General features: G+C 52.1%; 11 protein-coding genes across 11 annotated transcripts; 4 read left to right on the top strand and 7 right to left on the bottom strand.

Moving 5' to 3' along the window:
* Window positions 1–1119: 1119 nt before the first annotated feature.
* NUU61_005935 (Zn(II)2Cys6 transcription factor domain-containing protein) lies at window positions 1120–2677 on the bottom strand (the record flags this gene model as incomplete). Its single annotated transcript, XM_056656463.1, has 2 exons — window positions 1120–2198; window positions 2251–2677. Coding segments are annotated over 2 exons (1506 nt in total), but the record flags the coding sequence as incomplete, so codon positions are not given.
* An 893-nt stretch (window positions 2678–3570) lies between these two features.
* Window positions 3571–7860, bottom strand: NUU61_005934 (MFS transporter; the record flags this gene model as incomplete). The annotated part of the gene is made up of 10 exons (XM_056656462.1): window positions 3571–4109; window positions 4158–4221; window positions 4570–4860; window positions 4928–5809; window positions 5862–6120; window positions 6425–6538; window positions 6593–6926; window positions 6995–7341; window positions 7401–7598; window positions 7649–7860. 10 exons carry the CDS (start codon window positions 7858–7860, stop codon window positions 3571–3573), a joined length of 3240 nt encoding a protein of 1079 aa, XP_056509262.1.
* A 318-nt stretch (window positions 7861–8178) lies between these two features.
* On the bottom strand, window positions 8179–8702 carry NUU61_005933 (GFA family protein; the record flags this gene model as incomplete). The annotated part of the gene is made up of 3 exons (XM_056656461.1): window positions 8179–8259; window positions 8323–8531; window positions 8582–8702. 3 exons carry the CDS (start codon window positions 8700–8702, stop codon window positions 8179–8181), a joined length of 411 nt encoding a protein of 136 aa, XP_056509261.1.
* Window positions 8703–9467: 765 nt separating this feature from the next.
* On the bottom strand, window positions 9468–10156 carry NUU61_005932 (uncharacterized protein; the record flags this gene model as incomplete). Its single annotated transcript, XM_056656460.1, has 4 exons — window positions 9468–9524; window positions 9580–9789; window positions 9843–9961; window positions 10015–10156. 4 exons carry the CDS (start codon window positions 10154–10156, stop codon window positions 9468–9470), a joined length of 528 nt encoding a protein of 175 aa, XP_056509260.1.
* Window positions 10157–11115: 959 nt separating this feature from the next.
* NUU61_005931 (putative C6 transcription factor (Leu3)) lies at window positions 11116–13494 on the top strand (the record flags this gene model as incomplete). The annotated part of the gene is made up of 6 exons (XM_056656459.1): window positions 11116–11322; window positions 11370–11476; window positions 11541–11849; window positions 11899–12336; window positions 12390–12649; window positions 12770–13494. The coding sequence occupies 6 exons, from the start codon at window positions 11116–11118 to the stop codon at window positions 13492–13494; spliced, it is 2046 nt and encodes a 681-aa protein (XP_056509259.1).
* A 577-nt stretch (window positions 13495–14071) lies between these two features.
* Window positions 14072–16498, top strand: optB (small oligopeptide transporter, OPT family; the record flags this gene model as incomplete). The annotated part of the gene is made up of 2 exons (XM_056656458.1): window positions 14072–15776; window positions 15834–16498. The coding sequence occupies 2 exons, from the start codon at window positions 14072–14074 to the stop codon at window positions 16496–16498; spliced, it is 2370 nt and encodes a 789-aa protein (XP_056509258.1).
* A 343-nt stretch (window positions 16499–16841) lies between these two features.
* Window positions 16842–18831, bottom strand: NUU61_005929 (cytochrome P450; the record flags this gene model as incomplete). The annotated part of the gene is made up of 4 exons (XM_056656457.1): window positions 16842–17399; window positions 17455–18282; window positions 18333–18367; window positions 18441–18831. 4 exons carry the CDS (start codon window positions 18829–18831, stop codon window positions 16842–16844), a joined length of 1812 nt encoding a protein of 603 aa, XP_056509257.1.
* A 176-nt stretch (window positions 18832–19007) lies between these two features.
* NUU61_005928 (uncharacterized protein) lies at window positions 19008–19451 on the top strand (the record flags this gene model as incomplete). Its single annotated transcript, XM_056656456.1, has 1 exon — window positions 19008–19451. One exon carries the CDS (start codon window positions 19008–19010, stop codon window positions 19449–19451), a length of 444 nt encoding a protein of 147 aa, XP_056509256.1.
* A 165-nt stretch (window positions 19452–19616) lies between these two features.
* On the bottom strand, window positions 19617–21084 carry NUU61_005927 (Oxalate decarboxylase OxdC; the record flags this gene model as incomplete). Its single annotated transcript, XM_056656455.1, has 3 exons — window positions 19617–20266; window positions 20328–20667; window positions 20719–21084. 3 exons carry the CDS (start codon window positions 21082–21084, stop codon window positions 19617–19619), a joined length of 1356 nt encoding a protein of 451 aa, XP_056509255.1.
* Window positions 21085–21462: 378 nt separating this feature from the next.
* Window positions 21463–22236, top strand: NUU61_005926 (YoaK family protein; the record flags this gene model as incomplete). Its single annotated transcript, XM_056656454.1, has 1 exon — window positions 21463–22236. The coding sequence occupies one exon, from the start codon at window positions 21463–21465 to the stop codon at window positions 22234–22236; it is 774 nt and encodes a 257-aa protein (XP_056509254.1).
* Window positions 22237–22711: 475 nt separating this feature from the next.
* NUU61_005925 (putative MFS sugar transporter) lies at window positions 22712–24408 on the bottom strand (the record flags this gene model as incomplete). The annotated part of the gene is made up of 3 exons (XM_056656453.1): window positions 22712–23423; window positions 23491–24130; window positions 24204–24408. 3 exons carry the CDS (start codon window positions 24406–24408, stop codon window positions 22712–22714), a joined length of 1557 nt encoding a protein of 518 aa, XP_056509253.1.
* Between the last annotated feature and the right edge of the window lie 22 nt (window positions 24409–24430).

The raw sequence follows: 24430 nt of genomic DNA, 5'->3' as shown, positions 1-24430 counted from the left end.
TCAGCTCAACCAGACTCATTAAGCTTCGAGCGAGGAGAGTCCGGACCAACAATCGGGTTTCTTCGTCGTCGAGCTCGATGTGTCCCAGTGTCACCCTGCTCCGGATGCAGATAAAGGGGGCTGGGGGCTGCTCAAAGGCCACCACCGCGATATCAAATAGCTCCGGCTGGGTTGAAATATTGTAGGCGGAGCACACCGCGTCGAAAAGCGGCAGACACTGCTCAGATAGGACTGGCAGTGTCCCGATGGAAGACTCTGGCATTTTCATGCAGCCCTTGCAATTGACCATGATTTGCCCCTGTTCGCATATGCGTTGAATCAGGCCAATAATGGTTTCGACGTCGACGACAGTCTGGACATTCTGGAGCGCAGACATCAACTGCAGCGCGTTCGATGAGCACTGACAAGAGGTTTTTGGAATCATGTCAGCTTCAAGAACAACACCCAGGTCACAAGCAACCAGTCCTCGATAATCTTGCTTGGGGCGTAGGAATGGCCTTTCGCAAGTTCTTTCACTCCTCTTTTATGTGGATATCGAGAATGACCCAGGATATCAAACAATTTGGGTATCTTGCATTGCTTTCGAAAAATACCGGCACAGGCTAACATGAAAAGGTGGATGGCAGTGCGACTTTCTCAACTATGGGAGCCAAATATAGATGCGAATTACAGGGATCGAGGAGGCAGGTGTGGATAGACAAAACCTCGGAACGTCTCACAGGCCCCTACCGGCTAGGGAGAGCCCAACACGCACCCGCTCAGGAAGTCGAGATCACGTTCACTAGAGCATCTTCGGCTCTCAAGATACTGCGAATGTCACACAATGATGTGCCAGGTATTTGGCTCACAACCTTGCAGATTGGCGTGCGATGGACACCTTGACCAGAAGATTAGAGTGTCCCTGCGGACGGATCAAGCCAGGTCGCTCTCTTATCTACCAAGGTCGCAATCATTGTATCCATTCTAGGCATGGAGTTTCAAACGGGTCCTCTCTCAACCCCTTACTATCTACGGAACTTCGGGAAATTGCTGAATTCTGGATTTGGTTGATACTTAGGTAGGGCACCCGGTGGACAAGATTGTGCGAGGTCGCCAGCTTTCCATTCTTGCCAAATCTTATCACCCAACCATGCTAATCTTCATGATGACCAACTGCAACCGACGGTCCGTTTCCCCCATCATCATCAACCGTCCCCGTGAGGGGGTTATAGCAAGGACCTGCTGTGTACAAACACGGATGCGCCGAATGGTCAGTAGCAGCATAGACAGGCGTGCTTGCAATACGTGTCGAATGAACCGAGCCTTTTCCTCCACAGGCACTACAAACCCCCCTACAAGCAACGGAAGAGCCTCAATATAAGATTGAAAGCCGCTACCCAGTTCATTCTGCCCTTTTCCCAAAGGTGATCGTTCCTCGTCGACGCATGCCCCCGCGGATGAGATTGCTTCCAGTGCCGTAACAAAGCTATCGATGGTCACCATGATGATCATGAGCATATTCGCTCTAGCTTCCGATTGAGGGCAGAATCGACATTGCAGGATGACTTCTGCCTGATTTTGTAGCTCCCTTTGACAGACCAAAATACTATCAAGACTTGAGAATCTGCTTCGACCGGTCCGAAGCCCAGATTCCACCAACTCGCTGGCGCCTTGTTTGAAACAGCCGCAGTGGTAACCTGGTGGTTCGACTGGAAGGGGATCGATCTCTGAATTCTCCGGAGAGTACATATCGTCGTCATTACTGTCTTCCGACGACTGGAACCTAGCCGAAGGGTCCAATTGATCACTTGCAACACTCAGTGAAGGCATCACATCCAGCATCTGACAATCCGATGATGACTGCAACTCCTGTCTCGCATTCGACGACCATGCCCATGGAGACGTATTTGTATCCTGTAAAATTGAGGTTTCAATCATCTCATTTCGAGCCGAGCTGGGAAACACGTTGAGGTCCTGACTTGTGCTTGTTTCAGTAGCCGATTCGGGTATTATGGGCACTGAGAGATATTCATCCCCTGACTGGTAGCCATCGATGGGCCCATGGTGTTTAAAGCTCTCTGGAAAGAGCTCAAACGGGGCATCCCAGCTGACATCGCCGTAGACCAGCGATGAAGTCGTGGTACTAACAGCGTCATTGATATGTGTCGACATCAACTCCTGCAACCAACTTTCTGGCGGTAAATCCATCTCAAGCCCTTCTGCATGGAGGGTTAACCGCTGTATGACTGATCAGAGGACGCTTGTGCTCACCAGAGACTCCGCTTGAGTTCATTTCCATAAGAATGGGCATCTGAGTGTTATCACCGATGGGGATATCCTGAGAGGCATTGCCACATTTGCTTATAGATCCCATAGTCTTCGACTTGGAGCTCTGGTATCTCTTCCTTGTCTGTTTCTGGGTTCGCTTCTCATCGGAAATACCTTCTATCGGCGACGGTGAACCTCCATCCTGATCGCTGATGGTTGACCGTGGATCCGTTTTCTTTGCCGGTCTTCCCAGCCGTCGAGAGACGCTGTAGATGCAGTCGATCTTATGTTTCTGGCATCGTCGACACGAGGGTTTCTCATGACTGCAGCGGATTTTGGCCTGTTGACAGGCATTGCAAGTGGAGCGAACCTTGACACTCTTAGGGAGCTGTCCGGTGCTCATTTTTGATGACTTTGACAGGCTTATTGGACTGATTTGGTATTCGGCACAAAGCCATGGGCAATGGAGTGAGTAGATGCATCGTGACTTTAATCCGTCAAACATGTCATTTCCTATCTATGGCTTGTACAGCTCACTCGCATGCCTAGGCACCACCAAAGTTACATCCGGAAGAGCATGCATGACAAATGCTCTTGTCCTACATGCTCTGCCCAGCAGGAATTGATGTGCCTTTTGATTGATTCGCGGGCCATACAAAAGCGACGGGCTAGTGGCGGGACTCGGAGATGTTAGAATGTGGTATGGTATTGCAATTTCACTTTGTATACCCTCGCTTGTGGTGCTGGCAAGATCCCCTTATTGAGTTTCCTTTTTGCAAATTGATTGATACTCCGGGAGTTTCTATGCTAACCGGAATATTAGTCCAATCCCGTAGAGAAAATGGTTAGATGCCTGCTGCTTTGTGATTCTGCTGCTCAGTTTCCAGTTTTTTATGCTCTCCAGAACCTTGGTATCTTCTTCTATTTTCTTTTCTGGTTCGGGCAGATACATCTGAATAGTGAGGGCTGTAACGAGCATTGCTCTTGAGAAAAGATAGGGAGCTTCAATTGGGATTATCCAATTCTTGATGACATAGACTGGCCACTATACCCTGTGCTCTGCCCGATAGAACGGTGGAGCAGAACCAAAACATCCACTTTTCAAGATCCATCATTCTCTATTCCTATGGCTGGACAGTATTTGAGAGCTCTGAATTGTAAATAGGTGGCTTGGGTATTCCGGATTATGTCCAGCTCGTAGCAGGAAACCCGACCCAGCGGTGGTGTTTTGGGGCTTCTGATAGAGACATAGATACCCTACTTCTGTATGATGCAGAACAACGAGAACCACCCCTAGAGAGTGGTCGACACACAAGCAGCCCCTTAAATTCCCCTAGTTTGCCACAAACCGGTAGGACTCGTGTCACAGAACACAGACTGGAACGAAGTTGTTGTTGCACTCGAGGATGGTGACGGATGGTTCCCATCGGGTTTATCATTGCGCGCAAAAAAATAATTCACCGCAATAGGCGGACCCAATGCGGCCGCACGCATGAATTCCCTCACATCAAACCCGGCACGAGCTTCCATCGTCTCCGGTGGGATATGGGAGAAGCAGTCAGGGAACTTGTAGGCGGGTGGCTGCGCGAACAGCAGGTAGACGTAACGGTGGTGTGAGCCCGGTGGCGGTTGAGGACCGATGTATGAGGCCACGTTGAAGGAATGCCGGCCCTCATCTGGTGCAAGTGGAGTGAAGGAAAGACTGGGTGTGCAGTTTGCCACAAGATTGGGCTGGTACCAGTGCAGAATAACAGTCTGGATGACCGTTGCAGGCAGCACCACGTCAAGATCCAGGAAAAAGACCACGTAATGTGTGTTGCAACGAAGGCCACTACTGCTGATCTCCGGGATTCTCCTAGTGGCTAAGGCAGTGGTTAGAAATGTTCATGTCGCGAGTTGGTTTACCATACCTCCAATATCCAGGGTCATCCCCGGGGAGATCCATTGCCCTTCGGAGTACCGGATGTGAAGCCTCTGGCCATGTAGCGGGAAAAGGAGCACACTATGGGCTGGGGTGGTGAGAAGAAAGTATAGGACCCAAAGCCAACAGGGCATTATATAAGTGGCAAGCTGTTTTTTCTTTTCGTTTTTTCGGTGGAGTAAAATACCTGCTGGAGTTGAAGAATATATCCCACATCAGAATACATTAAACACCGAGAATAGAACCAAAATATTAATTTCCGATACGCTAAATTTTCTCAGCGTCTATTCAACTGCAAGCATAGAAAGGCATCATGAGGTTTACAGTTATCTGGGTAGTCCAGCCTGCGCTCGGCGCCATTCCCAGCCCTTGTAGTAAACAACCAGCAGGAGTGGACTCACTACTACCAAAACCCCTGCCACGAGATAGTAGGTCCATTGTATGCCCAGTCGCTGAATGAGGGGATTCAGCGCAGCAGCTGCACCGGCACCCAAGAAGCATCGAACAAGGTTGTTAGCTGCCATAGCGGTTGCCGGGGTTGTGTAGTACAAATCCACTATAAGTACATTCATCACATTATATGCCGCAGTGATACAAAAGCAGATGATGAATACCATGAGAAGTGCAACCCAAAGGGGTGGTCCTCGGTTCATTAAAAACCCAAAGAGGGCAATCGAGGTCGCAGCGCAGACCTAAAGCATTATATGAGAGTCATCAACCGGGTCGGATGTAGAGCATACTCCTCTGGGAGAAACATACGGTCATTGGGAGTCCAATCTGTAACCTTGCCTGTTCGATCGGGAATGTGATGATGTCTTGCTTTTGAGATTTATGTGCTGGCTGGCCTGCTCCGGCGAACATCCGTCGATAATTCCAGTCGACAATCATGCCGTTTGCCGTTGCACTGACGAGCGAGCCGAGTCCTGCGGGAATAAAGCATAGCCCAATTCCAAGGTCTCCCAGCTCATAAAGCGCGAGGAATCGTGCCGGGATTCCAGCCGTGACAGCGTAATAGCTAGCGAACACAAACCCATTGACCAGTAGAACCAAATTCACTGGCCGGTCAAATAATAGACGTAGGGTAAACCAAGGATTCGGAGTTGTCACAGTCCTATGGAGAGGACGAAAGGAATGAACGACGGGATCTCTAGTTTCCGAGTGCCGTGAGGTATAAACGCGATTGAAGATAGACCGATTCCAACCCGACGGGGCGATGGACCCGTTTCCGACAATTGCGCGACAGGTTTCAGGGAAGAAAACCCACATGGGCAAGAAAAACGCCGTGGCGGCAATGGCCAGGAACCAAAACACAGCTTGCCAGCCCAGGTATTGACTCAATACGCCACCAAGAATTGGTCCCAGAGACGGCGCGAGAATATTTCCGAGCGACGCAACACCCAAATACATACCTCTCTCGGCAGAAGTAATAATATCGGCCGCTACCGCCGAGGCAAGCGCAACAGTGCCGCTACTGCCACAGCTTTGAACAGCACGAAGGACTAATAGCGCAGAGAAGTGATGCTGAACGGCGAGGGCAACGTTGCCCCCAATGTAGATCAGGAAACAGCAAATATATGCGGGTCGACGGCCGGCTTGGTCTGCCAGTGAGCCCATGAAGGCTGGAGCAAGACCTTGACATATCTGGGCAAACACAAATGAGTTACATGTACGGTATGTTGCGGGAGACTCATACCATATAGGTAGTGATGGTCAAATTGATCTCAGACGGAGTGACATGCAGATCCTTGGCAATGGAATTCAGGGCCGGGTAGTATATATTGGCCGACAGAGGAGAGAAGCTGGAAGCCAGCGCTGCAGCCAAGATAATCAAGCGCTTCTGGCGAGTCGTGAACACGGAGTAGGGCTCGGTGCTGGACGATGGGCGCAACAATGGCGTCGTGGGGCTGGGTTGTTCATGGGTCCCCAGCTGGAGCTGAAGCGATCCTGGGTTGCTAATTCTGTTCATTGTTTGGAAGTCGACGCAGAACTAGACAGGGATGCAATATACAAGTAGTCAAGGTCCGGAAAAAGGGGCACAGGGCAACATTTATGCAAAGCGTAGAAGCTTAAGGACATGAAATAGGGGAAAGCGACTGGAGGGATTCCCGCCACCGATAAAAACACGCCAGTTTCGCAAACTCGCCCTATTAAAGTCTTGCAGCGGAGCTTGACACCGGAGTTGCATTTCCTGTATACATATGAGAGGGCCGAAAGAGCTTACCGCGTGTGACTATGCTTGATTAACTCAGAACTCACCGAGGATCTCGGGCAATTCGGGGAGGCATACCCATGTACTCTCGCCAATGTGCCATAATTCCCATGATACGATGGGACAGCATTGCTGCTGGAATGAATTCAGGCTCTAGTCCACTGCGTTTATGTTAATACTCTTGTCAATATGTTGATTCTCCTAGGTCACCTCACATGCCGGTGAACACAAAGTTCCCATAAAAGTCTGCGTTTGGGTATAATCCACGCGAGAGAAAATACTCATCTTTGCCTGCCATCATCTCAATAGCCTGGGCAATGTCCAACAGAGGGTTGGAACCCTGTATGAGGTCTTGCAGAATCGTTTGGATGGGGCGCACTCGGGGATCGACGCCCTTATAGGCACGATGTCCATAGCCAAATAGTTTTCGCTGTCCAGTTTTGACCTGGTCGATAAAAGCAGGGACATTCTGTGGGTGTCCAATTTCACGAAGAGCCCGCTGTGCAGACTCGGTGGCACCAAAGTGCAAGGGACCATGGGCAGCGGCCACTGCGGTGATCAGACAGGAGATGGGGTCGGTCAACGACGAGGCCGTAACAAGCGCGGAAAAGACTGACAACGCCATTCCATGATCGGCGTTGAGCATGGCAAACCGCCGAAAGCATGACAATCGTACAGGATCGGGGCGATCAGTCGCTGCGTCCACGAGGCCAGCCATCGATAACACATTGTTGTAGTAGCCCTGCCTGGGGAAGCTGGGCGCCAGACGATGCCGAGTCGGTGGCATCGGACGCGCGCAAACACCACAGCATAGGCAGCGACCGTTTTTAGAATCATTTGGTCGGCCAGATCGAGATTTCCCTGATAGAGGGTTGGGTTCGAAGATGCCGGGATTACATCGGGCTGGCATGCCAGGTATGCGGCAAGGCCTGCCAGAAGGAGTGGCAACGGACTTGCTGTGCGTCTATAACCGGCAAAATGGTGTTAGATGTCAGTTGCCACGTTGCTAAAGCGGGCTCGTACGGGAGATTCATGATTGCCTGGTGCACCGCATCGGGAACATCCAGCATGTGCTGGGCCAACTTCTGGCTCAACTCCGATCGTTGACGCTCTGTTGCATGAGTTCCCCACACCAGCAGGTGAAACATGTCTTCGAAATCTGCGTCCCAGAGCTGCTCGAGGGTATATCCTCGGAACAGCAACATGCCACGTTCATGGTCGCTGGACTCATCATTAGCTTCTTCTCCTTAGGGCACAACCACAATGCTCACGAGAAGCTAATTGCAGACTCCACCACGGTGGTGTTTTGTAACCCAGGATCATGGACACGGAGCCCGTGGGCGACCTGGTCCGCTCGATCGGCATCGATAGAAGGTGCCCGCATACGCTGTAGATCTGTAGCGCGCACTGCATTCCGATGGATGGGAATTTCATAGTTCGCGTCGGTGCGCGAATCACGGATAAACAGAGTGCCAGTCGACATGATCGAACAAGACCCGCCATGGGCTTGAGATCCTGATGATGCCCTGGACGGCCACTTGCTTTTTATGACAACCCGGAAATTTTTTTTTTTTTTTCTTTTTTCCTTCATGGTCGTGGCTCAAAATGTGCCGAAGAAGATCTGTCCCACGTTGGTGCCAAAGGGGACGGTCTTGGGGTTTACTTGGCAGGTGAGGCATGGCTATGTTTAAAGAACAGAAGTTGGGCCAAATAACTTTCATCGTATTGGATTATTTGTTGCTTTTCTTTGATTGTCATCACTCATCAACTGGATATCCACGATGCCTCCACCCAAGAGTGTTTACTGAGGCATATGCTCGAAGGGGTGGGCGAGCTGCTCCTGGCAGAAGGGAAGCTTGCTGACGGTCCAAATCTCGGTGGTCTACCATCGAGAGGTCAGTCGCTGTCAAATAATCAAATAATCATCAAATCATTTCCCACCCACCGGCTTTAGGGTCTTCTTGATCTCCCAGTCCAGGGTGCCCGCCTTGAGGGCGATGATCTCCGGAGCAGCGTCGGGGTCGTGGGCGATCGGCGACCCACACTCGGAGCAGAAGACGCGGTGAACGGCGTGGCCTGAGCTTCCCTTGCCAGACCAGGTCTTGGTGGGGCCGTTGATGGCCAGCTTGGCCTTGGGGACCACCGCGACGAGAGCTGGAATCATTAGCAGGCGGGTTCGGTCGCAGTTGTTCACACTTCCATACAGTAAGTCGAGCCACTCTGACGCTGGCAGTCATCACAATGATCATAGGCCGTGATAGCAGGCTCGTCCACGTCGGCCGAGTACGTGACGGCTTTGCAAAGGCAGTGACCAGTGAGAGGCATAATTGGGATGAGATCGGGAGATGGAATTCTCGCAAGGTGCTCAAAATTGGGGACCTTGAGAGAGAGAAGGAGGCGAGTATTTAAGAGCCCGCGAGATCTCCCCGGTGGCCACTTCTCTCAGAATTTGTCATGTCCCGGCGACCCGGCGCGCCCATAATGAATGGCGGGTGCGGCCAGGTATTTGCTACCTGCCGTGCGCCACTTGGTCATTCCAAATCCTGCTTTTCTTTACGATAGGCTCTGGGGGACTATCGCGATGGAGATTATATGCATGGATGGTCGATTATTGTTATATTACATCCCCCGATATTGTACATGATGTGTTCTGCATGATATATTACATCCACGGATGTATTTTCGATCATGTTCTCCTCTTATAGTATCGAGGATTCCAAATCTCTTGCCACAACCTCTTGTACTCGAACACGGCAAATTCATTCTTTGCTAGAATCATGCAAATATAAGCCTCGTTCGGACTGGGAGCAGATTGACACCCACCCACCCACTACGTCTCCTTGGAGGGGTGTCAAGGGCAATTCGGGCTCAGTTGTGACCAGTCACCCCAGCGCCGTCTCCGTAAAATTTCGACTTGGCCACGTCGAGGGAATTGATGAGTAGACCGAATGTCTGAAAGATGGTTCCCGCGTAAGGTTAGTGGATCAGTCGTTGGCGGCTACAGGATTGAGTATTGCTGGGCATTATTGCCATAGAGCTGGCCTTGAGACGAATACTTGATTTTATGTATGTTCCCTGCATGTATAGAATCTATTGATTCGATAGTGTACTCCCTCGCCGAGCATACTCGATTTTATCCGCCACACTCTACAGAACATCCATCGGTTAACGTCCACTCATGTACTGCGATCCAGGGACTGACCTGCATCTGCGCCGCCATGCCGCGGCTAGGATTCTGCCCGCCGTAGATCAATGACTCGGCCTGTTGGGCCTCCCGCGCATCATCCTTGGTGACATAAACGGGCACATCGGCCGCAACAGGCGGAAGTCCCAAGGCTTCGTTGCGATTGGCAATGGACCGAACCTGTGCAGAGACCGATCCGACGCCTGGGGGCTTGTTGAAGGCACGACCCTATGGGGCGAAAATGTCATCGCAGGACTCAAAGTCTTCGAGGCAACCCTTACCTCGGTTGCTTGTATCTCCCGTGCATCTTCCTGTGTGATGTGGCTCTGTGGCTTGCGCGAGACCTCGTCGATCTTGGTGTCAAAATTCATCTGCCTCATCGCCAGGCTCTGCGCGGTGGCTGCGTCGGGTCAGCTCTACTATCCATCCGTTGCTGGATGTTCAGGAACCGACCAGCTGGCCCACCTCGAACAGGTCCGCTTCCTGTTAATTCACTCTCGGCCTGTGAGATGACCGACACATCCTCGGGCGTGATGCGTTGTCCGCACTCGGCGGCGCGCTTGAGTTCAGCAATAGTAGGAAGGTCGAAACTCATGATGAGTTGGGTTGATGTACTTTTGGAAATGCGCACGGGAGTTTGTGACGATAAGTATGAGTTTGCTTTTTGGCTCCCAATGCAATATATAGAGTGGCTAGTGGTGATGTCAAGATGAGGGCATGCAATGATGGGTCGCCTCCAACAGCCATGATGGCACTCCTTGGTTCCCTAAATTGGAAAGTCAAGTAAAAGGGATTGGTAAAAGGGTCGAGAGCAAGTATGCCATGCTTGTGGGCGAGAGTGTGATTGTGGAAGGAGATACGCGAGGCGTAAGAAAGCCATTGCTCAGATATATCCAGACGTGTAGACTGTAGTAGTGTGCTTCCAGAAAGAAGTACGGTTTCCCTCTTCCCAGGCAAGAATCGCAGAAAATTGAGCGGACGGCATAGAAGCAGACGTATAGTATTCCAAGAGCATGCACATCGAGCTCGCTGCATCTACCCGGCGTCATTACCACCGTCGCCAGCGACAAAGTCCACGTCTGCCATCCGAGGTAAACTGGAATGCTACAAAAATTGACTGGATATGTCCCCACCCCAGCATGAGGATTGCAACCAGGTTGCACAAGAGCCTTAGCCGACCAGGGGAAATGCACCCTTTGCACGCCGTCTCACCTGACTGGTGGCACACGTCTCCATAGAGGCTGCTGGTGATCGTCTGGTAGGCCCAAGGTCGCAGTCATGCCCGTCCTTGGATTTTTGTTCGCAGCTGTTTGGTATGGGTATTCGTCCGGATGGTGTTTTCCGAGTGTTATTTTCACTTCTCGAGGATAGGGCCGGAATATGCAATGTCAGTCAAGATCTTGGGAGAGGGGTGACTCCGTCATGGTAAATGATTTGGCCAGCAATGAGCGGTAGATGGTGCAGTGGGAGAAACGAAGAGAAAGATCCAGCGAAGCCTCCAAGTCGATAAGAGAAAAAAGTCGCTTCATTTTAAACTCGACTCATCCCGGTCACATGACCCCCCCATCCCGGTACCGGCCTGGGAACCATCGCGAACCTCACATCCACCGGGAAGAATATACAGACGCCGCTTCCGCTTGTGCTTTCCGCAAGATGAATACGTACGTCTCTGTTGCCTATTCCCATCAACACGCTCACATGAAGCTCCGCAGGCCTATGAAGAAAGGGAAGAAGGCGTGTACCGAGTGCCGCCAGCAGAAAGTGAGCCAGGCATTGCATGGAATCGCAGTATATACTCACTGTCGCAGGCCAAATGTGATGTTTATCTGAACCCCGAGGAGCCTTGTACCCGATGCCGCAAGGTCGGCGCACGTTGTGTTATATCTGACCCCTTTAAGAGGGAGCACAAACGCAAGTAGGCAGAATGATGCATACCTTGACCCAAGACCCCAAAAGCTGATTCTAGTGCTACACTGCAGACGTCTGTCTGAATTAGAACAGGAATCAGAGGAGCTTCGACAGAAGATCCGGTCTTCGCAAGATGTGGAACCGCACCCGTCGCCCATCGCCCTGCTCACAGCAGCGGCGGAGATGGAAGGACGGGCAGGACCAGCACCCGCGTCGCTTCCAACCTCTTCCGACGTGCCGCCTATATCACACTCACCAAACCTGCCGTTACCAGCACTTCAAAATCCGGGACCGGAGCTCGAAGGAGCTGACCTGACCCAGTCGCGGATGTTGGACGGCACCCGGGTCACCGGGGAGGAGATTGATGACATGTTTACGCTGTATGTGCTCGGAAAAAGGAGTCAACCTATCGCTGACAGTCAAGGATAGATTCTTTAAATACTACGCGCAATTTCTGCCGATCCTTGATCCGCGGATTCGTCCCAACACATACTACTCACAGTCTCCATTTTTGTTCTGGTCGGTGATCGGTGTCTCCTGCCGGGCGTATCCTCGAAACCCGACATTGCTGATGGCGCTGGCACGGAGCATCACCGAAATGGCATTCTTGTCGGTGCTGTCACCGTTCCCCTCGTGGCACACCATTCAGGGCTTCTTGCTACTGCTGACCTGGCCGTTTCCCAAAGAGAATCGGTCTGATGTGATATTCCCAATGAGTGGGATGCTGCTGCACATTGCCATGCAGAACGGACTTCATATTCCCATGTCGAGCCACGAATTCTCGAGAGTGAAAATGCCAGCGCCATCCGAGGCGGACATGACTCGTCGATCGGAGTTGTGGGCTCATGTGGTTGTTGTCTACCAACGGTTCGTTCCGCAGATCGCGATTCCACTTTTCCTCACGCTGACATCTAGGGCAGCACAAGTGTCATCAAGGGCCAGTCACCACGAGTGTTAATGAATATGGCACAAGATCCCGCGCAACGGCATGTACTCCTTGGTAGGGTTGCCCCATTCTTGGCCTTGAAGCTTCGATGTCAAGAGTTGATTGCACGCTGCAGCGAAGCGGTGTTGGAAAATGGCGTTCGGTCTATGTCACTAGACCAAGAGCGCGCTTTAGACATTTTGCTGCGGACCTATGAAAGCCAAGTGGATGACCTGGAACTGCAAGCTGTGACAGGTATGTCTAAGACGCTATTTCAGGGAAAGACTTGGTTATTCGGCTCTTTTCTCTTTCTCTGTCTTTGTTCGATTCGTTGGGATCTGGATATCCCCTATCGACTGACTCGGGAAATCCCAGATGACGACAAGTTTCATACATCGCTCTGCCGTATGGCGATCCAAAGTTTTCATTTTTACAAAAGTCAGACGATGCTTTCCACGGCATGCCTACCACGGCTCATGATTACCGCCTGCGATTTGATCGACTATATTCAAGCTCTGGGGAGCCGACTGGGCTTCTTGGTCATGGCCCCCGTCCAGATCGGGTTTGGGCTTCTCTTAGCATCGACCTCTCTCCTCCGCATCCTCAAGAGCCCCATGGCCACCGAGGGCCTGGAGACAGTACGCGCGCGATCTTCGTTTTTCCTCGCCATCAACCTGGCGCAGCAGATGTCGGTCGAAAGGACCGACCTAGCGGCCAAGACGGTGACGATCCTCACGCAGCTCTGGAACAGCAGCAAAGTATTTCGCAAAGCTGATGGGTCCGAGTACACGGGACTGCGCATCCGTAGCCGACTGGTGCTCAGCCATATCCTCGACACGGTCTGGTGGTGGCGGGATGAATTCGACCCTCAATCCCGGGCTGTAGTGTTGGCCACCGAGGCTGACCCGGGAAGCTTAGGGTCTGGGGGCGACCTCAGCCGTGACCCTGGGGGCGCTCAACCGGCTACATTCGCACCCGATCGACAAGAGCCTGTTCATCTGGACGAGCAGTTTCTTGCTGATTTTGAGTGGGCCTTGGGGGATGATGCGTTACTTTCCATGGAGCCGCTCTCGATGAACTGGTCGACGAATTTGCTGTGAGATGCTGGTTGATGCGAGCTAAGCATAGTTATCACCCATTTTTGTAGAGAAATATTAGCATCAGGACCAGTGCACGCGTAGAAAACACACGATTTCTCGAGTCGGCGCTAGCATGGGCCATGGCCACGATGGGAGACCTGTCTTTGTTCATCTTGACCGGTGGAAAAGAAATCCACAAGCCCCGCTAGCAGGTGGATTCCATTGAATCTCATAAGATGAGAGACAGAACTATAGGGCCACCAAGGGCACCAAGGGTCCTCTATTCGCGCGATAGCCATGCGCTAAGTCCCCTCTTATTACCATCAAGCTCGCATGCCAAATGCTATCAAGCGAATTCAAGAGTCGGGGAAAATCCTGGGAGTGTAACCCAAGAAACACCACGCTTTGGTAAATTCGGCCTGCATGGTCTTTGATTCCTACGGGGCCTGGTTGCACCTGGCGTTTAAAGCAATCTGCCTCGGTTTTGGTCTGCCTCTCTCTTTCTCTCCCTCTCCTTCACCCTATCTCTCACCCTCTCTCTTTCTTCCTTTCTCTTTCCACTCGCCCCTTTCAAGCTCGTCCGCAATCCAGTTTTATAATGGAGAAGGTTGAGCCTAAAGTCGCCGTCACCACCGGTGCCATGGCCGATGAAACTGCACCCGATGATGCGCTTGCCCAGCTGCGCAACCTGAAGGCGCATCACCACTGGGATCCCAACATGCCCGTGGATATCATCGACGAGGTTGATGAGGCACTGCACACGTCCGACAAGGGCGCCCAGATCGAGATTGCCCATGAGCTACTGGACAACTCCCCATACCCCGAGGTGCGCGCAGCCGTCCCCAACGTCGACGAGGGTGGCCACAGCAACACCATCCGCGCCTGGACCATTGGTTTGATCTTCTCGACCATTGGCTCGGCGCTGAACATGCTGTTTTCCATGCGTCAGCCCTACATTGTTATCCCGTCCTACATTGCCCAGGTTGTCGCCTATCCCGTGGGGAAAGCCTGGGAGAAGCTGATGCCCAACAAGGTCTTCCGCATCGGGGGCTTGGAGTTCAATCTCAATCCGAGTCCGTTCAGCAAGAAGGAGCATGCTATCGTGGTCATCATGGCCAATGCCACTTTCGGTGGTGGTGCGGCCTATGCGACAGACGTCTTATTAGCCCAGCGTGCCTTCTACGGTCAACACTTTGGCTGGGCATTCGAAATCTTCATGTGTATCTCCACACAGATGTTGGGCTTCGGCATGGCCGGTTTCTTCACGCGTTTCCTGGTCACACCGGCTGCTATGATTTGGCCGTCGACCCTGATCAACACTGCCTTGTTCTCTGCACTGCATGACCACTCGAAACCCGACCCCCGCAAGGTGTCTGGATGGACTATCGGCCGATACCGTCTGTTCCTGTACGCCATGATCGGCTCGTTCTGCTGGTACTGGTTCCCGGGCTACATTGCACCTTTCCTCAGTGTGTTTGCTTGGGTCACCTGGATCAAGCCTAGCAACGTCGTCATCAACCAGCTGTTTGGCGGATGGAGTGGACTGTCGCTGATCCCCATGACTTTTGACTGGACTCAGATCTCTGGTTTCAACTTCAGTCCGTTGATCGCACCCTGGTACGCAATCGCCAACACCCTCATTGGTATGGTGGTCTTCTTTTGGATTGTCACTCCGGCCATTCATTACTCGGGCTTGTTCTTCTTCAAATACCTGCCGATGAGCGACTCAAACAGTTATGACAATACCGCCACGGTGTACAATGTGACGAAGATTCTCACTCCGGACTACATCTTTGACGCCGAGAAGTACCGAAACTACTCGCCGTTGTTCTTGTCCACCACTTTCATGCTCAGTTACGGTCTTTCATTTGCCAGTATCATTGCCGTGCTTGTTAATACGGCACTATTCCATGGCCCGGGCATCTGGGCCCGGTTCCGCCGTATTGGCCAAGAGGGCGAGGATATTCATGGCCGCCTCATGTCTCGCTTCAAGACCGTGCCACTGTGGTGGTACGCCACAGTGTTCCTGATCATGGCCGCAATGGGCCTCGGGGTGGTGCTCGGATTCCCCACGCATCTAAGCTGGTGGTCCTTCTTCATCGCCCTGATTATGGCTGCTGTGTGGTTTATTCCTCTCGGAATTGTCAAAGCGTCCACCAACATCGACATTGGCCTCAATGTCATCACCGAATTTGTAATTGGGTACATGCAGCCGGGTCGACCGATGGCCATGATGCTTTTCAAGACGTACGGCTACATCAGTATGTACCAGGGCATGTACTTCTCGCAGGACTTGAAACTTGGTAAGACATAATCAGCTGAGATAGCTCAATGTTTCCTTCTCGCTAACTTCTTCCCAGGTCACTACATGAAGATCCCCCCACGGGTAACCTTCGCCGCGCAGATGGTCGCCGGGCTATGGTCGTCACTAGTCCAGATAGGAGTGCTGAACTGGGCGCTGGGGGCTATCAAGGATGTCTGCTCACAACACCAACCCAACCATTACAGCTGCCCAAATGGCCGGGTTTTCTTCAACGCTTCTGTGATATGGGGTGTGATTGGGCCAAAGAGAATGTTTTCCATCGGGGAATTGTACTCGCCATTGATGTTCTTCTGGATTGCCGGCGCGCTCTTCCCTGTTGTGATCTATTTCGGGGCCCGGGCATTCCCATGCAGTCCCATCCGATATCTCAGCGCGCCACTGATCTTCGGCGGAGCGGGTCTCATTCCCCCGGCCACACCACTGAACTATCTCAGCTGGGGTCTCGTCGGATTCATCTTCAATAGGTTGATCCGCAACCGCTGGCGCGGATGGTGGATGCAGTACAACTATGTCCTGTCCGCCGGACTGGACGTCGGTCTCGCTCTTTGCACCATCCTCATCTTCCTCGCGCTCAACCTGACCGGCAAATCGTTCCCAGAATGGTGGGGCACACGCATTGCCACCAACACTATGGATGTCGCGGACACGGCCATTCAGTTGAAGCTCGCCGAGGGTGAGACGTTCGGCCCTAGCAGCTGGTGATGTTGCGCTGGTAGGTAGGGTTAATGGGGGATCTCTGGACGAGTCGGTTCGGGGTTCGTGAGACGGCGATGCAGTATTTCTTCCATATCAGTTTTAATGCGTACAATGACACGACGCGTAACGAGATTTCTATTCACGTCTCCCTTGGACCCAGCAAGATGAAAGGCTGTTAGGCTGGTAACATACCCTATAAAGGGGTTGGTTGACTTTGGTTGAGGACCAAAAGCACACCATGATGCAGACCGACTATATGTTCAGGCATTGAGAGAGGAATTGAGGTAAGATAATATCCACAAAGGTATCTGTATGCGAGTATTGTATTGTTCGGGTCTATTAAAGGCATTCATCGTGACCCTGCTCCCATATTCCTTCTTGTGAATCGTAATGGCACTCCATTGCGCATTGCTAATGTGATCACAGTCGAGCTGTTCTCTAAGGCTTGCTGTGCCCGCTCATGCATGGCCTCTTCGGTCTCATGGGCTGTGATCTTTTCGAGACTGACACGATAATTACGGAAGATGACCGTCAACGCCGCCACAAACTCAACTTCAGCGAATTTCTTCCCCATGCATGCCCGGTTTCCGTCGCTGAATGGGATGAAGGCGCCACGGGCTGGTTTATGAATATTGCTATGCTCTAGCCCCGGGCCCGAGAGTCCCTCAATATCACTGTTTTTAGCAAGAAAGCTATCAGGGTTTCGTTTATCCCAACGTGACGGACAGAAGGCCATCACATCGGGACCCCAGTAGACTTCAGAATAATGCAAGCCATTGGAATTCAGGTTTACTGTTGTGTAGGGTGGAACGGTAAAGGTTTGGGCATTGAAAGTGATATGGGCCTCGGACTCTGCGGTCCATTTGGGAATGGTGACCACTGGCGAATACAATCGGAGGGTTTCGAGCTGTAGAAAAGTCAGCATCGGATGAATCGCATTGTGGAACACCGGAGAGATTGACCATCACACATAATGGGGTAACCAGCTTCGGGAAAAGGGTGCTATAATCCCAGTCGCGAGGATCCAGAGGCTGGTGTCGAACTGAGTTCTGGATATCTTGAAATAGTTCGTCTTGTGTGTCGGGATATAGAGCCAAGAGAACAAGGGCAAACCGCAACGTTGTTGCTGTAGTCTCATGACCGGCGACCGTAAAAATAAACATATTCCCTTGTATTTCCAGATCTGAAAGGCCCGAAGCATTTGAAGAGTCTATGGGGGTTGACTCTATATCTGCCGGCTTTGATCGAGATCGGACCATTTCCTCCAGCAGATTGTGCGTCGGCGATTCCTCTTGCTCAGCTGTCGTGATGAGTGCCTGAAGATAGCTTTTCAAGTCATCGTAAATCCAGAATTCGGACTTGAAAAATGGAAGCAAGGCTCGCGGAATCCACTTGGGAAGTAGACCGTTTGCCACGAAAACATAGCTAAGCCGATGATTCATGTACTCCATGACCGAACGAAACGTGAAATGGTAACCTGGAGGGGGTGTTGTGGCATCTTGGAACAACCCCGTGGTGTTCGTTATAGTGGCTTCATCGCTGCCCTGAAACGGTAGTTTGACTCCGAATCCAGCACTGCAGAGAATGTTGAGTGTGAGTTTGAGGATGTCTTCTCGGGCATCGGCAACGACGAAATCATCCTGCAAAGCAGATGGGACATTTTTCTGTCTCCAGCGGTCTATCATCTCGGTCGTGAGACGAATTGCCTCCTTCCACACAAGGGCGTTGTTCTTCTCGTTGAATGTGGATGCCGAGTAGCGACGATGGTGAGACCATTGCTGATTCTCAGTCTGTGGTTTCATCAGCTTCGGTCGTCGTTGATAAAAATCGAGTTACTTACAATGACAATGTTGGGGCCAAACATCTCAAGCCCAGCTGGCGTTATGTGATCAGTTATGGTCTTCCACCACTTCGAATCGCGATGTCTTAATGGACCAGTGGCACTCACCGTAATGATGGATCGGTTTGGGAAAGCTGCGGCGAGCCTTAAAAACCTGAGAGACGACCGATGCATCCGAGACATTGCAGGTTAAGCCCACCGGCGTCGCATACATGTACACTCCCCCATACTGTTTGCACATGCGATTTTTCACCGCCCAGCGCGACTTGAAGCTACTCGCGTTGATATAGTCGGATATCCAGAGTGGGAGACATTGATTCACCAGATATGTGAAGAGGCGAGTTTCGAAAAGCATCAAGTAGGCCAGGTTATGTTCCGAGATGGGAAACCAGGTATAGGGCAGGCCACTGATACGCGCCAGACGCCTGTACCGCCAGAGGCCTACCACATGTTGTACTAAATAGCCCACCAGCAGCGTCAGAAGAATGAGCCAGAACATCGTGGCGACTCTGGAGGCTCACTGCGGTGGGTTGCAAGGCCTCTTGGGGGTTATCAACACGTACGGCAGGATTGGTGCGGTCGGGGATCTTGACTTACCCTGCCCCTCACACAACGGTGGAGGCAGTGGGTCGACAACTGGAAGTGCAGTGGTTGTCTTAAGGAGAAATCTGACGCATGGTTTCGAATCTGTCAATCATTAGTCATCCTGTCGCTGTGACCTTGCCGGAGGTCAAGTGGCTGTTGGATTTGACGTCCTTGAACCAGTGGGCTCCGGCCCTGAACGCAGAGGTCCCCCGGGAGATACTTGACATGATCCAGCCGCTTGTTCCACAAAGCTCAATCATCGGGGCAAGGGGGGATGTTATTGATGGGCCCGCTCGTCAGGCAAAAACTGAACGCCTGAAGACCCAGGTGAATGTGCTCTACACGACTATCCAGCAGGCAAACCAGGACTTCTGGTCTGCTCTTGCAAGTCCAGCAAGACATCTGGCAGCGCGCCCTAGTGCATCCTCTGCAGGAAGCGTGGAGGAAACGCAGTTGACCTTGATGTGGAACTATCAATCATGGGGTGAGACGCCGGGGGCAATGGAATTTATCAAGGCACAATCCACAAAGTGATTGATGTCGGCGCTGGCATAGAGGTTCAGGGTCCGTTTGAAAGGCATTTCATCCATGAACCATGGAAAGTGCATTGCAATTGCTATTCGAAGATCCATATTATCCAGAGAGTCACATTGCCTTTAACAGAGGTTTTATCACAAAAAGTGCAGTTGTGCCGCATAATCATGCTGTATCTTTGATGGGATCTTTCTCGGCCCCTTCGATGTTCTGTAAAAATCTTGCCGCAGCCTCCGGGTTGGACGCAAAAATATGCTCGGCAACCATACGTCGGGGCGTTTCACCGAGCCACTGGAAGAGTGAAAAGTCCTGGAATCGATCCGCCCGAAACAGCTCCAGCACTTCTACTGGTTCGTCGTCACTCAAGTTCTCTATAAAATGCCCCATATTTCGCGGTACGATGCCCACGTCTCCGGCCATGTAGTCAAACGTGCGGGCATTGCCCTCGGCGGCGAAAATGGTGACCCGGGCCCGACCTTTCTTAAAGTACGTCCACTCATCAGCATTAGGATGCCAGTGCATTTCACGAAGGGCTCCCGGCTGAATTTCCAGATGGGCGGCTGCCACCGTTTTTGACACGGGGAAATTGGTCGAGTCTGTGATCCGGACTCGCCCTCCACTCGTTTGCAAAGGGTTTTGTTCATGCATCCGATGCGTGAAACGGGTCTTAGATTGTCGGAAGCCACGAGGTTTCTCGTGGTCGATGGATCCTGGGCGAGAGCCCTGGAAAATATACTTCTCGGACGTTGGAATCGACTTGAACGTTTCGGGTTGGAGGCGAAAGTTCTCTGCTAACACCGCTTTGGGAGTATGGGCTGGAAGAACGAGTCAGCCGAGGGGATAGGTAGAATTCAGAGACGCCATCTAGTGACATACCCAACCAGTCAGTCAGAAGGAACGTAGATTCTTCGGAAAAGTGACCATTATCGAATATCAAGAGGAACTCGGTGCCATTGGGACTGAGGCCCTGCAGTGAATGCGGATGGCCAGCCGGAAAGTACCACAAATCGCCTTCATCGAGGTCGTCCATGAAGCTACCTCCGTCCGGGTCGAGCGCTGTCACTCGCACTCGGCCGGCGAGCACATATGCCCACTCAGCCTCGGTGTGCCAATGAAGTTCGCGGATGACGCCGTCATCCAGCCGCATATTCACGCCTGCTAGCTCCCGGCTGGTGGGAAGCTCACGGATGGTCGTCTGCCGCGTCCAACCCCCTTCCTGGAATCTTGTTAGCAGATTACCACGCAGTAGAATGTATAGGTATCAAACCTCGATCCGGGTGTGTGAATCTGCAAAACTCCAGCGCATGTTGGCCATACTCCCATGATCCGTACTCGGTGGGCGCATAAGGTCCGGGTTTTGGCGCTGGCGATCTTTGTTTTGCGGACCCATCACGCTTGATCCATCGCCATTGCGATATGGTAACGGATGCAGGTTTTCCCCCACCGAGTCTACTTTGTGGTCATAGGGGTCACGATGGCCCGGAGTGAAGGGCGGGTCTCTAAACACTTGCTGGGGACTTCCTGCAGGCACTCGCAGAAGTTGTTGCAAGTTAGGGCTAGGGACGGGGGTGGCATATGCGCCTAAAAAAGATACCAGACTGACAACGGCAGTCGGTCGGCCAAGAAGAAGCATGGCGAAATACACTATAGCCGCAGTATAATCGTCAATCAGTTGATTATAGATCTTGAGAAGAAGGCACTCACTGGAATATATTTCTGAGGGCCCGATCCCCCATTCCCGCAGCATACGTCAAAAGTGCGCCTTTTCTCCGACTTACCCGCTCATTTGCTTCAAACCCGCGGTCTCCAAGCGCTTGTTTTCGTCAATGCCGAAGTTTAATCTTCTCGTGACGCTCTGTCCACTCGGTGGAACCATGACGCATATGAATTCTTTGTGCGGAGAAGCTGTGGAGACGAAAACCGCGTCTCCTCGGGCGAAACGGCGCATTCCGAATCACCCCCTCGTTTATGTATAAATCGCGATTCTTTCTCTGTCAATTGAAAATCTCTCATGCCGCATGAAACTGATCCCTTGCTGGGAGTTAGCGCCCCTCGATCGCGCCGTCTGAGCCGGTACGTGCGCAACGAGATTGATCCGCGACACGGAGACCTTCTTCTGCTGTTTTGCTATATCATCACGGGGTTACTTGACAGCTCGGCCGTGTTTATCTGGGGCTCATTCGTGAGTATGCAAACCGGCAACACGGTATACTTTGGCTTGGGGTTAGTCGGGGCCGAAGGCGATCGATGGATCAAGTCTGGGACTTCGATCGCGACCTTCTGCCTGGGATCGCTGTGCTTCGCTGCTTTTCATCGCGCCTTCTCGCCTCGCCAGCGCTGGGTGCTCTGTGCGTCATTCCTGGTCCAAATGACCTGTGTTGGTGCGGCCGCCATCATTGTCAGCGTCTATCGGCCCGCTCGGGATGCCCCGTTGAGTTGGCTAGTGCTGGTTCCACTAGCCTTGGTCGCATTTCAGAGCAGCGGTCAGGCTGTGACCAGTCGCGTACTCAATTATAACGGCCTGACCAGCGTCGTGCTCACGAGCCTTTACTGTGATCTCTTCTCTCACCCCGACCTGCTATCCCCGAGAGTGGTGGGTCACGCCGAGGAGATGCGACGTGTAGGGGCCGTGTTGTGTCTTTTGCTGGGCACGGTACTGGGGGGGCTCTGGGCTCACAGCTCTGTCGGACTTATGGGGGCGTTGTGGACGGCGACGGTACTGAAGGGGGTCATTGTGGTCGCGTGGTTGGTGTGGAAGGGAAAGAGTCAAGGAGTCGAAGCATAGCAGTCAATCGTGATTACCATCAAATTATGACCTGAAGATTCAAGATGGCAGCCCCCGGTTGGTATGCCCGACCTCAATTTATTCATTTACTTTGACGATAGAACAAAAGCATAGTTAGAATATTTCAAACATGACCTCTGAAGTCTCTACTGCATTAGTTCTGCATCTCCCCTGTTTATTGTTCCGTTCCCCCCGGTGATTCATTGCAAGTCGTCAACCATGGACACGTATACATAGCATATCCCATCATTCGCCCGCCCGTTGGTACGGATGTGAAGCATAAGGCACATACTACATTCGCAGCAGATAGATACGCGCTCACCAGAGTCAAGAAAAGGAAAGACAAGAACCGGTCTCAAGACTCGATGATTTGATCCTATATACATATCCTTGATAATCCGTAGAGAGTCCGCTACCCTAGTCAATATCCCAAAAATTCCCATCGCAGCATTTCCGTTCATAATATCGTAGATAACTAGGTCATGGACGCCTTCTTCACCCCCGCATCATCAGTGTCGATTACTTTCTCATCCACACTGTGATTGTCGGCAACGTGCATCTTGGGGAGGGATCGAGCAATGCGCGGTGGATCGAGGATGTTGCGCGACTGCAGGAATATCTCGTCGATCTCCTCGAGCGATCGGCCGTTCGTTTCAGGGAAGAAGAAATAGACCGTTGGAACGATAACGGCGTTGAGCACCGCGAATATAATGTAATACTGCCAGTCGATGGTATCAAACCCCACTGGGGTTACCTCGGCCAGCAGGAAATTGAACATCCAAACTGCTGTAGTCGAGACGGCGCTGATAGCTGCCCGCAGTTGCAGGGGGGCCACCTCGGTCGCGTATAGGAAGGTCAACCCCGAGTAGCCAACGGTGAAAATGAATTCAAAAACAAACAAAAACACCACGGCGGCGATCATCATGCTGGTGCTTTCATGATTCGAGGTGGTTCCGGCAAGAATGGCCATCGTTGCAGACATGCCCGCAGCACTCCACAGCATGAGGGCTCGTCTTCCCAGGCGATCGATAGTGAAGTAAGCCAGGAAACCGCCCAGCGGCTGAGTGAGACACATGGCTGCCGCAAGAATTCGCGATTGCACCGGACTAAGCCTGAGGTATTGCTCGAAGATGGTCGTGGCATAGATGGTGATCAGGTTGATACCACACATCTGTTGAAACGTCTGGCTACACGGAGCAAAAGAATAAGTACAAAAGTCACCTAGAAAGACAGTATAGCTTCGGGAGAACTTACCCGAGGGCTGCAAGCACTGTACGATGAAAGAGTCGTTGCTCTCCCATTTTTAACATGTCTTTGAAGGAGCCTGAGCCGGACAGGGCGAGAGAGGTTTCAATGTCGCGAATGTCCGCCGTGATTTGCTCCGAATCGGGTTCGATGTCCGCCAGAGCAGCGAGAATCTGGCGGGCCTTTGAGACATGGCCTCTCTTAACCAGCCACCGGGGGGACTCTGGGAAGAGCATGACGAAGAACATCACGATCAATGACAAAACAATCTGGAAGGCCAACGGGAAACGCCAGGACACCGAGTTTCCCGTGACAAAATAAAACCCGAAATCAACCCACAATGAGAAGGTGATGCCGGCACCGATGAAGATGCCGTCGGTCACCACATGAGCACCGCGCTTGTTGGCCTTGGAGATTTCTGCTTGCCACACGGGCACCGTGGCCACGTACCCTCCGGTGCCGTACCCAAGGACCAGCCTGGCGACGATAAACTGCGCGAGAGAGAAAGAAGTGGCCATTAAAATGGCACCGATGATGGAAATAGCCGACATGATAAATATGACTCGCCGGCGACCCAACATGTCCCCCAGCTGGATACAAGACAACGAGCCGAACATTCCTCCGACCGTATACAGGGCGACCACCGTTCCTGCGGAGAAACAGGGTCAGTAAAAGAGCCAAGTGTTCGAGATGCTGATCCTTGGCACGTCGACGAGACCTACCCTGAATCGTGGAATTATAGTGGCGTTCGGCGCCCTTGGTTGTGAGAGTGTTCATCGCAGGGAAGGTCTTGCTGAATGACTTGAGAGTCAACAGCCCACCCATCACGCCTTGATTGTAGCCATATGTCACAAAGGCTGGGCAGACCACCAGCCAAATGATGGCTCGATTGAGGGCGGACCCGCGAAGGCCGAAATATGGTGCCATCATGCAATGTCCATGAAACCAA

The sequence above is a fragment of the Penicillium alfredii genome, assembly GCF_028826965.1.
Source record: "Penicillium alfredii strain IBT 34128 chromosome Unknown utg000009l_segment0_segment0, whole genome shotgun sequence".
Classification (NCBI taxonomy): domain Eukaryota; kingdom Fungi; phylum Ascomycota; class Eurotiomycetes; order Eurotiales; family Aspergillaceae; genus Penicillium; species Penicillium alfredii.
This window is presented reverse-complemented; position numbering and strand designations above follow the sequence as displayed.